Here is a 13,056-nt window from a genome sequence, read left to right as displayed (position 1 = left end):
GAAAATCAGTAATTAAGCGCTTCACAAAGACTTTCCTGTAAGGGAGTGTCTACAGCAGGGGTGGGCAATTATTTTCCTCCGAGGGCCATATTTGAATCCAGGCCAGTAGCGGAGGGCCGGCTCGCGATCATTGGTGTGAAAACAAAAAAATCCCAAAAATTAAATATCAAATAAAATATCACTTTTCTGTCAAATATAGGCTATTGAATCTATTATTTAATTCATTTCACGTCATATTTATTAAGGATACAAGTGCAGACAGATGCCTGAGGGCAAAAAAAGGAAATAAAAAAAATATATATATTTTTTAAATATTACTTGGAAAAGCTTGGGGGGCCGGATTGAAAGGCTCTGCAGGCCGGATGTGGCCCGCGGGCCGTAGTTTGCCCACCCCTGGTCTACAGAGCCGCCAAACTGCCATGTTATGTTGTGCCGCGGCTGCTGAAACTGCTGGGCTATTTGACCGCGCTGGGTTAGGTCTTGGGGTTAGGGTTAAATCAAATCAATTCAAATCAATTTATTTTTGTAAGGCCCAAAATCACAACAACAGTTGCCTCTGGGGGCCACAGGGAGAAATGAATCAACAATGTCTGTGGTGGCGATGAAGTCAGACAATGTCTGTGGTGGCGAGGGAGTCAGACAATGTCTGTGGTGGCGAGGGAGTCAGACAATGTCTGTGGTGGCGAGGGACGATGTCCCAGGGTCCTCTGTCCTTAGACTCTCCTTCTCGGCCAGGAAAAACTACAAAAAAAAACTCTTTGGGAAAAAAGCGTAGAAACCTGGAGGAGTTCCAGTGAAGGAGAGATCCGACTCTCACAGACGGACAGACGGACACGAGGGAGACTGGAGCTGGACCCACTCTTCAGGCAGATAAGGGACCGACTGAGGCGAACTGGACCCACTCTTCAGGCAGATGAGGGACCGACTGAGGCGAACTGGACCCACTCTTCAGGCAGATGAGGGACCGACTGAGGCGAACTGGACCCACTCTTCAGGCAGATGAGGGACCGACTGAGGCGAACTGGACCCACTCTTCAGGCAGATGAGGGACCGTCTGAGTCGAACTGGACCCACTCCTCAGGCAGATGAGGGACCGTCCACACAGGGCAGGGACAACTTCACCAGGAGAGGGACATCTGGGTCCACAGGTCCTCAGGAGTGAGAGAAAGAAAAAGAAGGCGGTGAACAGTTTGCAAGTGGAATTAAAAAATAAATATTGTTTGATAGCATAAGTAAGGTAAGGTTAGGGTTAGCCATGAGGCCATATGGCCGTGCCGCGGCTCCTGAAACTGCTTGGCTATTTGACCGTGCCGCGGCTATACAGCCACGGCCTTCCTGTAATGAGCTGAAATTCTTGTCCCTGAAGGTTTGTGGGAAAGTATAACTCCAGCTTCGACCGTTCAGACACGCAGCAGTTCAGACGCTGCTTTACGCTCAGGTACGGTCCATACTCTTTGCTCCATTCATCAGTTTTTCATTACTTTGTTTTTGTACACTGTAATGTCTCTCCTTGTATGTTGTATTGTGTAATGGAAACATCTAAAAGTTTAGATTGTTGTGGAATTGTGATTTTTTTCAATTACAAAAGGTAAACACACCTACTGTTTATTTAAATGTGATGTCTGTTTTAATTTAACCTTGTCACTTTTAGCAGATACTTCCGATACTGTGCATTCATGAACTGTAAACCATGAAGTACTAAGGATGACAACAGCTACTAATTTTTACTACTTTCTTTTTTATTGTGAAAATTGGTTTCACTTTAAATACTTTAGATTTTCAATTTAGGATCTGACTGTCCAACTGTTATGATGATTTTTAGACATTCTTTAGTTAGAAATGTTTGTCAGCCTTGTGTAAAATGTATTTATTTGTTGTAGCACTTAACAATTTCCTTTTTACATTCCTCAGGCTTTACATGAAACCAGTGGACTCCAGCTATGTCTTACCTCCAAACTATTTGGAACAACTCCATCTTAATTCACCCGCCTGGTTTTTACATCATTGGATTTCAGACTTTACCTTTTATCAGCGTCTATTTTATCTTTTTAGCTTTTGTTTATGCTGTCACTGTACTTTTTAATTGTCTGGTGATTTATGTCATCGCCTTCAACAACGCTTTGCACAGTCCTAAATTCTTAGCCGTGTTTAACCTTGCTATAATTGACTTAATCATAAATACATGCCTTATCCCCTGTATAATTAAAATATTCCTAGCTAAAGACAATTTTATACCATTTAACCTTTGCTTAGTCCAAATGTTCACCTATTACGCCTTTATCACTTTGGAATCCTTTGCTTTGGTTATTCTTGCCTATGACAGGTTGGTTGCCATTTGCTTTCCTATGCAACAAAACTCAGTGAACACACTGAAGTGCATGTCCTGTATTGTGGCAGTAACTTGGTCTATAGCCATTGGAATTAACTGCTTTGCTGTTGGTATAATGACTTGGCTGTCTTTTTGCAAATCTGTCACAGTTTTTAGCTACTTTTGTGACTATAGCCCTGTGTATAGGCTCTCTTGTAACAATTATACAGTACACTTTTATACAGCATCTGTATCAACAATTCTTGTGCTCGTAATACCATTTATATTCATCGTTGTGACTTACATTTCCATAATAATAACTGTGTTTAATATGAAGTCTGTTAATAGAAGAATCAAAGCCTTAAGTACATGTGTGGAGCATGTCATACTAGTGGCTGTATTTTACCTCCCTCTTTTCATTATTTATATCTTTGGCTTTTATTTTGGAGGGATTAACCCAGACCAGCGGGTTTTGTATTTGTCACTTGCTTCTTGTATCCCGCCTTGTTTGAATCCGATTGTTTACTCCCTGAAAACTAAAGAAATCAAAGTGAGGATTAAGGCTATTGTGAGGAAACAGAAAATTTGGACAAGAGGAGCATCAAGTTAGAATAATTCATGTTATGAGAATATGTATGTATTTTGGAAGCATTGGCCCTTTTAAATATGTGTTATCCTGGTGCATATAGTTTACAACTTTACAACTCAATGTCACCTGAACTCATTGGATTTTACTTTATTTATTTGTGTGTGTACATTTATGTATTTTGTTTTTATTCAAGCAGGAATGTTCCGTTGAGACTTGGCAGTCCTGGTTCGGACACACAAATTGTAGTCCCTCTCAAACTACATTTTGAATGGATTCACTGGAAAACGAGCTTACCGGTAATTATTTTATCTGATTTTTACTGGCGATGTAAATGTATCCAATGATGATAAATGGTAAATGGAAACAGGTTTATAAGGCTACTGCAAATCATAATGTTTTCAATTCAACATTTTTATTTCATGCATGGCACAGTAAATATTATATATATATATATATATATATATATAATACACAGGTAATTGTTGTAAAGATATATTTGATCAGCGTATTTATTGTGACCAAATAACATTGTTTGTTTACTACCGAGCTCCTTCTCGTGTTCCCATGTTTGTAAGTTGTGTTCCCACGTTTGTACCTTTGTACATGGACCTTTATGTGCAGCATGCTGGATCTGTCTCTTCAAACCCTCCAAGAGCGCACAAGACGCAGTGCCAGGAGCCACTTCTCCCGTGACCCCCGGCTCCTGTGTCAATGCCACTATAATGACTCTAATGTACCCATTCAATAAACTGTAATGTCTCACACTCGCTGCTCTCTCTGCTCAGTGTTGCCAATAGCCAAGTCTATCGCTAATGTGGGCATGTTTAGGGAAGATTTGTGCATAAAATATTGTGGGCGACAGTGCCTCTGGACTGGCCGACCGGGGTGATGAGCCCACAACCGATACAGTGACCACATGTCTGAAGTGTTCAGATTCAAGACGGATAGAGACTGTGCATGTCCCTCGTGTTCCTCGTACAAATAATGCCAAAAAGTCACATCTCAGAAAAACTATTTCAGGCGTCAGACCAAATAACTTAAGGAAAATAACAATCACAAATGACACAAATATACAAATGAATAAACACGTAAAATGTGGACTGCTTAACATTAGAGCAATTTCCTCCAAATCGCTCTTAGTTAATGAATGAATTAGTGACTATAACATAGATTTTCTAGCTCTAACTGAAACGTGGCTTCAACAAGACGACTACGTCAGACTAAATGTTTGAATGAGTCCACCCCACCCACCCATGTTAACTTTCAGACTGCCAGGAGCACAGGCCGAGGTGGTGGTGTGGCAGTGATCTCACACTCAAGCCTACTCATGAGCCCTAAAACTAACAATGCATTTCACTCATTTGAAAGCCTTATGCTGTCAATCACATGTCCAAATATGAAAAACCAAAAAGGAGTTTTGTTCATAGTTATCTACCGACCTCCTGGTCCCTACTCAGAGTTTTTAACAGAGTTTTCTGACTTTATATCAAACTTAGTGTTAGCCTGGGATAAAATAGTTATAGCTGGAGACTTTAATATCCACGTGAACGTGAGTGATGACACTCTCAGTAATGCCTTCAGCGCCTTGTTAGACAGCATTGGTTTCACTCAGAATGTAAATAAACCGACTCACAGTCATAAGCACACTCTGGATCTTGTCCTAACGTATGGAACAGAGAGTAGTGACCTCATTGTCCCCCCTCAAACCCCTATATTGTCAGATCATTTCCTAATTACCTTTCAGTTTATTCTTAAAGATCATCCATCCCCACAGAATAAAGTTATAATGAAAAGGACAATATCTGAAAAATCTATCTCAAAATTCAAAGAAATAATAGAGCCAATATTCAGTGACATGTCATGTGATCCTGCTGAGAACAGCTTTAGTCCCAGTTTAAGTGATCAATGTGTCGACTTGACCATGAATTCTCTGAAGTCTGCTCTTGACGTTGTCGCGCCGTTAAAACAGAAGGTCATTAGGCCAAAGCGCGCCTCCCCATGGTACAACCAAGAACTGCGTTCACATAAACAAAGAGTTAGAAAGTTAGAGGGATTATTTCGTCGCTCTCACACAGAAGAATCCCTAAAAGCATGGAAAAGTTGCCTGCTGTCCTATAAGCAGGCTCTGCGTAAGGCCCAAACCAGATACTATTCAAATCTAATAGAAGTCAACAAAAGTAACACTAAATTCCTTTTCAGCACTGTAGCTAGGCTAACAAACTGTCACAGTGCAGTAGAGCCCTCAATCCCAGCTACACTCAGCTCTGATGATTTCCTCCTATTTTTTAACAATAAAATAAAAACAATCAGAGATAAATTAGATGAAATTACCCCCGCTATTAGCCCTGAACTAGCCCAAGCTGTAAATCTAACGTCCCATATAAATCCACCTGTAAACTTAGAAAGGTTCACAGCTGTTGATCAAGCAGAGATAACTTCAGCCATTATGTCCTCTAAAAGCTCAACTTGTGTCCTAGACCCCATTCCAAGCAGACTCCTCAAAGACATTCTCCCCCTAATTATAGACCCTATTCTTAATGTAATAAATACTTCACTCCAAAGTGGCTATGTTCCACAGTCCTTCAAACATGCAGTCATTAAACCTCTTTTGAAAAGGCCTAATCTAGATCCCGACCTATTGGTAAACTACAGACCTATTTCAAATCTTCCCTTTATCTCTAAAATCCTTGAAAAAGTTGTAGTAAAACAGCTTTGTCGCCACCTGCAGGACAATAACTTATTTGAAATTTTCCAGTCAAGGTTCAGAGCTCACCACAGCACTGAAACTGCACTAGTTAAAGTCACAAATGATTTGTTATTAGCCGCTGACGATGGACTGGTCTCAATCCTGGTTCTGTTGGACCTCAGCGCAGCGTTTGACACCATTGACCACAACATTCTACTGCAGAGGTTAGAATGTGATGTAGGTGTTGGAGGAACAGCCCTCAGCTGGTTTAAATCCTATTTATCTGATAGGTACCAATTTGTTAATGTAAACCAGAGCTCCTCACCTTGCTCTAAAGTAATTTACGGTGTGCCACAGGGTTCGGTACTCGGTCCAATTCTGTTTACTCTTTACATGCTGCCATTAGGCAACATTATCAGAAAGCATGGCATTAACTTCCACTGCTATGCAGACGACACTCAGCTGTATTTATCAATGAAACCTGATCAGAGCGATCAAGTAGACAGACTTAGTGCTTGTGTGAAGGATATAAAAACCTGGATGACACTTAACTACCTGCTTCTTAACCCTGAAAAAAACGAGGTCATTGTGCTTGGCCCTAAGCATCTACAAGACTCTCTATCTGAGCAGATAGCCACACTGGACAATGTTTGTGTAGCCTCCAGTTCTACTGTAAGAAACCTTGGAGTCTTATTTGACCAGGAGCTCTCATTTAAAGCGCATATAAATCAAGCTTGTAAAACAGCCTATTTCCATCTGCGCAGCATAGCCAAAATCAGAAGAATCCTGCCTAAAAGTGATGCCGAAAAACTTATCCATGCATTTGTAACGACTAGATTAGACTACTGTAACTCCCTGCTCGCAGAGTGTCCTAAAAGCTCCATAAAAAGCTTTCAACTGGTTCAAAATGCAGCAGCAAGATTACTAACAGGAACAAAAAGAAGAGAGCACATTACGCCAGTGCTGAAGTCTCTTCACTGGCTCCTCGTCGAGTCTAGAATCAAATTCAAAATTCTACTCTTGACCTACAAAGCCATAAATGACATGGCCCCATCCTACCTCAAAGATGCTATAGAACCATATCATCCAAACAGAGCTCTTCGCTCTCAGAATGCCGGCCTTCTGGTGGTGCCAAGAGTCTCTAAAAGTACTGTAGGAGGTAGAGCGTTTAGCTACCAAGCTCCAGTGTTATGGAATCAGCTCCCGACCCATGTTAAATATGCTGACACAGTCTCTTCATTTAAGTCCACTTAAAACGTTCCTCTTCGAAATCGCTTATGGTCAGACTAGTTAGGAACAGAAACATAAACCCACAGCTTTAGCTACGCTGCCCTAGGAGCAACTGTGCTGGGGGAAGTATGGTAGCTTGAGCACTATCCTCTTCTTCTGACTACTTATGCTATCAAACAATATTTAGTGTTTAATTCCACTTGCAAACTGTTCACCGCCTTCTTTTTCTTTCTCTCACTCCTGAGGACCTGTGGACCCAGATGCCCCTCCCCTGGTGAAGTGGTCCCTGCCCCATATGGACGGTCCCTCATCTGCCTGAAGAGTGGGTCCAGCTCGACTCAGACGGTCCCTCATCTGCCTGAAGAGTGGGTCCAGCTCCAGTCTCCCTCGTGTCCGTCTGTCCGTCTGTGAGAGTCAGATCTCTCCTTCACTGGAACTCCTCCAGGTTTCTACCTTTTCCCAAGGAGGTTTTTTGTAGTTTTTCCTGGCCGAGAAGGAGGGTCTAAGGACAGAGGACTCTGGGACATCGTCCCTCGCCATCACAGACATTGTTTGACTCCATCGCCACCACAGACATTGTTGATTCATTTCTCACTGTGGCCCACAGAGGCAACCGTTGTTGTGATTTTGGGCCTTACAAAAATAAATTGAATTGAATTGAATTGAATCACTGCAGACGCTGCACGGATCTGCACTGTCAATCTCATATTTATGCATGTTGCATTTCTGCAGGATCTCATTTTCTTCAATATTGCCCACCCCTTGTTAGACGATGCATGACCTTAAATATTCCCCATTCTGATCATCACATATTAAGAACTGTGTACTGCTGTACTGTATATAGAGTATAATTCACCAATAAATATTCATGCACTTATAGTTATTTTACATTATATGAATTTGATCTGAAATTCATTGTCACACATCTTTTTTTATTCATCAAACTCCATCTACTGAGAAGGCTTCCAGAGCCCTTTAAATATAATAAAGATCATTTAAAAATATGTAAAATCCTGTCCTTACACTAAAATATACTTGTCTGTTTATTGCACCTGAAAATCAGTAATTAAGCGCTTCACAAAGACTTTCCTGTAATGAGCTGGAATTCTTGTCCCTGAAGGTTTGTGGGAAAGTATAACTCCAGCTTCGACCGTTCAGACACGCAGCAGTTCAGACGCTGCTTTACGCTCAGGTACGGTTCATACTCTTTGCTCCATTCATCAGTTTTTCATTACTTTGTTTTTGTACACTGTAATGTCTCTCCTTGTATGTTGTATTGTGTAATGGAAACATCTAAAAGTTTAGATTGTTGTGGAATTGTGATTTTTTTCAATTACAAAAGGTAAACACACCTACAGTTTATTTAAATGTGATGTCTTTTTTAATTTAACCTTGTCACTTTTAGCAGATACTTCCGATACTGTGCATTCATGAACTATAAACCATGAAGTACTAAAGATGACAACAGCTACTAATTTTTACTACTTTCTTTAATATTTTTTTATTGTGAGAATTGGTTTCACTTTAAATACTTTAGATTTTCAATTTAGGATCTGACTGTCCAACTGTTATGATGATTTTTAGCCATTCTTTAGTTAGAAATGTTTGTCAGCCTTGTGTAAAATGTATTTATTTGTTGTAGCACTTAATCATTTCCTTTTTATATTCCTCAGGCTTTACATGAAACCAGTGGACTCCAGCTATGTCTTACCTCCAAACTATTTGGAACAACTCCATCTTAATCCACCCGCCTGGTTTTTACATTATTGGATTTCAGACTTTACCTTTTATCAGCGTCTATTTTATCTTTTTAGCTTTTGTTTATGCTGTCACTGTACTTTTTAATTGTCTGGTGATTTATGTCATCGCCTTCAACAACGCTTTGCACAGTCCTAAATTCTTAGCCGTGTTTAACCTTGCTGTCATTGACTTAATCATAAATACATGCCTTATCCCCAGTATGATCAAAATATTCCTAGCTAAAGACAATTTTATACCATTTAACCTTTGCTTTGTCCAAATGTTCACCTATTACACCTTTGGCTCTTTGGAATCCTTTGCTTTGGTTATTCTTGCCTATGACAGGTTGGTTGCCATTTGCTTTCCTATGCAACAAAACTCAGTGAACACACTGAAGTGCATGTCCTGTATTGTGGCAGTAACTTGGTCTATAGCCATTGGAATTAACGGCTTTGCTGTTTGCATAATGACTTGGCTGTCTTTTTGCAAATCTGTCACAGTTTTTAGCTACTTTTGTGACTATAGCCCTGTGTATAGGCTCTCTTGTAACAATTATACAGTGCAATTTTATTTTGCATCTTTATTAACAATTCTTGTGCTTGTAACACCATTTATATTCATCGTTGTGACTTACATTTTCATAATAATAACTGTGTTTAATATGAAGTCTGTTAATAGAAGAATCAAAGCCTTAAGTACATGTGTGGAGCATGTCATACTAGTGGCTGTATTTTACCTCCCTCTTTTCATTATTTATATCTTTGGCTTTTATTTTGGAGGGATTAACCCAGACCAGCGGGTTTTGTATTTGTCACTTGCTTCTTGTATCCCGCCTTGTTTGAATCCGATTGTTTACTCCCTGAAAACTAAAGAAATCAAAGTGAGGATTAAGGCTATTGTGAGGAAACAGAAAATTTGGACAACAGGAGCATCAAGTTAGAATAATTCATGTTATGAGAATATGTATGTATTTTGGAAGCATTGGCCCTTTTAAATATCTGTTATCCTGGTGCATATCTTTATTAACAATAAAACTATTGTAATTGTTCCCAGATAAGAGACGGGTTTTGGGGTCACCAGTGAAAAAGGAGAGCAACCCTTGTATGTGAGAGAGGCTCATTGTGCCCTCTCTCTCAGACTACATTTTGAATGGATTCACTGGAAAATGAGGTTAATTATTTCATCATAAAATTAAAGTTATGTATCATTGTACATTTCCTTCTAAATACAACAGTTACTCTAAAAATCCACGTTTGATGATGAGATTTATCTTGTGCATGAAAACAAACACCACAAATCAGATCTCATTTTTGGGGCATCTGATTATTCTAGTTATCTGATTTGTACTGGCCATGTAAATGTATCCAATGATGATGAATGGTAAATGGAAACTGGTTTAAATGATCTTTTAATTTCAAGCATGACACAGTAAATATATATTTAATATACATGTTATTGGTGTGAAGATACATTTGAACAGGATATTTATTGTGACAAAAATAACATATCTGATTATAATGTTTGTTTACCATAGTTGCTCATGAAAATATCTTGCTGTGCTTACATTTTTGCTCCAGTGAAAGTGTTTCTGTGTTTGCTGTAATAATAATGATTGCAGTGTCTCTTTGTAATACTTTTTGCCCGTCCAATTACTCTGTTTTGGTTAATCAGCATTTGGAGTTGTGTGGCTGTTGTTGTTGAAATACTTATCTATGGAGCACCTGCTCAAACTAGAGCAAAAACTATTTTATTGTGTTGTACTTTCAGATTCAGAATGAACACCTTGCCCATTCACAACGCTGCTCGGGCGTCTCCCAAAATAAATCATGTAGTGTTTGCAAGTGTGTTTGCATAAAGCTGTCAAACCCAAAATATTTTTGAGATATCCTGAACAATAAATGGCAAATTAAGTGAGATTGTTTTTTTATTACCGGTATTTATCACCAATATACATTTTGCATTCATAAGAAACATATTACATGAAAAGGGGAGTGTGTCATTAGATTATTATTAGTTATACATTGACATTCTTTTAAAAGAGTTGTACGTTTTAGTTACATTACAGGTCTAAAACCAGTGAGAAGTTTTATACATAGTGGCCATTACTTCCACATTTGCGTTTCACAATAAAGTGTTGAAATAGCTCCCTCTAGTGGTAACTTGAGCTTAAGAGTAATCACATAGAGTAGACTTGTAAGTTGCATTAAAAAACATGCAACTCCCCTATAAAAGCACGTAATTAAAATAATATTATAAAATTAGAGAGCAAAGTTTGCAATAGAGTACTTACTATATGCTCAAGATGTTGTGTTGAGTTTTGGGACACTAGAGGGCACCAGACTCTAACTCGTTGAAAGTTCCCAGACTGAACTGTGCAAGAAATGACGTGTAATATACGCAACGAATCACATGAGAAATAACATAAGCGATAACAACAACTGAGATTACTAAATATGTTCAACTATGTAAAAATACATATTGTTTATGTGGTAGGTAATATAATTAAATATTTGATAGCATTAAGGGGATTTGCCAGTGGGACCAATATGCCAGCATCACATACATTTAATTCAGAATTATGACAAAATATCGAAGAAAAAAAAAGGTTTCTCTTTCCCAAATGGAAAGTGCGCGTAAACAAAATATTGTTATCAATGCTGAATTATTTAAACCTGTGGTGAAAATAAACAGTTTTTTTTAAATGTTTTCTATCTAAAGACACAAACTATGAATGTTTAAAGCTTACAAACTTGTGTGATGGACAAACAACAAAATAGTGTATTTTTTAATTTTATTGTATACATTAATAATTTATACTTCTTTTTTCTAGATGGTCTACTCTGTATCTTCTACAGAACTTTTTAATAACCGTTAGCACCTCTTCAGTCTTCAGAGAGAAGATAAAAGGGTTCAGTAGAGATGAAACAGTGTGGGTCAACGTAGAGTTGATCATTCGAGTATTTGGGTGAAAGTTTGGGAAATAGATAGCTATGTTTGTGGTTGTGAGAGGAATAAAAAATACAGCCACCAGCATTAAGTGGGATGTGCAGGTTTTTAGGGCTTTGAAACGCTCTCCTGCATTGGTAATCCTTTTTAGTGCAAAAGCTATACTCAAATAACTGCACCCAATCAGAGCCAGAGGAACTAAGAAAATAATGACCCCACCAAACAAGGCAAGCCTCTGATTGACTGCTGTGCTGCTGCATGCGAGACTGTACACTGGAGAATGATCACAATAAAAACTCTGAACCACCACAGAGGCACAGAAAGAGAGACGGTTTACGAGGCCAACTACAGTTCCAATAACAAAGAGAGCCAGCAACCAGACAAACAGCACCATTACCGAGACAACTGGTTTAGTCACAACACTCTGGTAGTGTAAAGGGAAACAAATGGCTATAAACCTGTCAAAGGACATTAGGGTAAGTGTCCAGGACTGCATGCCGCCGAAAAATAACACAAAAAACATGTAACTAAGGCAGGCTTCATAGGAGATGTATCTGTTTTCAAACAGAAAAGTGTCCAAGAGTTTGGGGATGAGAGCCGTGCTGCCGCACAGGTCTGTCACTGCCAAGTTGAACACAATCATGTATTTGGGCGTGTGCAGAGCTCTGACCAGGAAAATAACCAGAAGAAGAAACACATTTCCCAAAACAGTCATTATATAAATAAAACACATGAAAATGTAGAAATATCTACCATGTACAAAGTTATAAAACCCGTTAATGTAAAAAAAAGCAGGATGAACAAAAGATGAGTTTGTCTCTTCTATGTTCATAATCAATTGACTAATGCACAGCAAACAGTGTAATAAGATGACACAAACACAAAGGACATGAACTGTCATAGGCACTTCTACAGTGTTTAATATATAGACCTACTCTGCACTTCAGAATGACGACAGGTGATGTCACGTGATTGTTCTGGCAGCGAGGGGAGGGGAAAACTGTGATATAAAATATGTATTTTGACAAAATAGGATAAACAATCTACTAAATGTACCAACTTATAATTCCAGTGAGATTAATTTGAGATCTCCTTTTATAGATTTCAAGGATCCATTTGAACTAATAAAAATGAAAAGTGTGAAGAACCAGACAAATGCAGACAAATGCTGAGTGCACAAATCCTTTTAGACCATGACCTTTCCAGCGTGACCCCTGCAGAGCTGAACCCTGGAAGCGTCACCTTCAGCTGGATCACAGAGCACTTGCTGGTCATATAAACGACCACATTTCATGGTTTGGCTGATAAGATCATCTTAGTATCAACTTTAACTCTGTCAAGAAATGAGACATGCACCGATGCTATTCCGTAACACATCGAGAACACAATTCAACTTAGAATCTGTTTCAAAATCTGTTTTGCCACCATTTGTTTCAAACTCGAAATGTTTCAAACTCGAAATGTTTCAAACTCTAAAAGTCTGGTGTCCATGTGTGCGCGCGTATGTATGTGTGTGTGTGTGTGTGTGTGTGTATGTGTGTGTGTGTGTGTGTGTGT

General features: G+C 39.0%; 3 protein-coding genes across 3 annotated transcripts; 2 read left to right on the top strand and 1 right to left on the bottom strand.

Annotated features, from left to right (window-relative positions):
• Window positions 1-1,332: 1,332 nt before the first annotated feature.
• On the top strand, window positions 1,333-2,928 carry LOC140360286 (olfactory receptor 2AT4-like). Its single transcript, XM_072445496.1, has 2 exons — window positions 1,333-1,438; window positions 1,912-2,928. Exon 2 carries the CDS (start codon window positions 1,941-1,943, stop codon window positions 2,916-2,918), a length of 978 nt encoding a protein of 325 aa, XP_072301597.1. The 5' UTR covers window positions 1,333-1,438; window positions 1,912-1,940; the 3' UTR covers window positions 2,919-2,928.
• Window positions 2,929-6,557: 3,629 nt separating this feature from the next.
• On the bottom strand, window positions 6,558-12,371 carry LOC140360429 (olfactory receptor 1-like). Its single transcript, XM_072445637.1, has 2 exons — window positions 11,432-12,371; window positions 6,558-6,608 (listed from the first exon to the last, which is right to left on the bottom strand). The coding sequence occupies exons 1-2, from the start codon at window positions 12,329-12,331 to the stop codon at window positions 6,558-6,560; spliced, it is 951 nt and encodes a 316-aa protein (XP_072301738.1). The 5' UTR covers window positions 12,332-12,371.
• On the top strand, window positions 7,826-9,503 carry LOC140360555 (olfactory receptor 2AT4-like). Its single transcript, XM_072445805.1, has 2 exons — window positions 7,826-8,005; window positions 8,487-9,503. Exon 2 carries the CDS (start codon window positions 8,516-8,518, stop codon window positions 9,491-9,493), a length of 978 nt encoding a protein of 325 aa, XP_072301906.1. The 5' UTR covers window positions 7,826-8,005; window positions 8,487-8,515; the 3' UTR covers window positions 9,494-9,503.
• Window positions 12,372-13,056: the final 685 nt, after the last annotated feature.

The sequence above is a fragment of the Eucyclogobius newberryi genome, unplaced genomic scaffold, assembly GCF_026437365.1.
Source record: "Eucyclogobius newberryi isolate DKJ021-1_F unplaced genomic scaffold, fEucNew1.0.hap1 SCAF_15, whole genome shotgun sequence".
NCBI lineage: Eukaryota > Metazoa > Chordata > Actinopteri > Gobiiformes > Gobiidae > Eucyclogobius > Eucyclogobius newberryi.
This window is presented reverse-complemented; position numbering and strand designations above follow the sequence as displayed.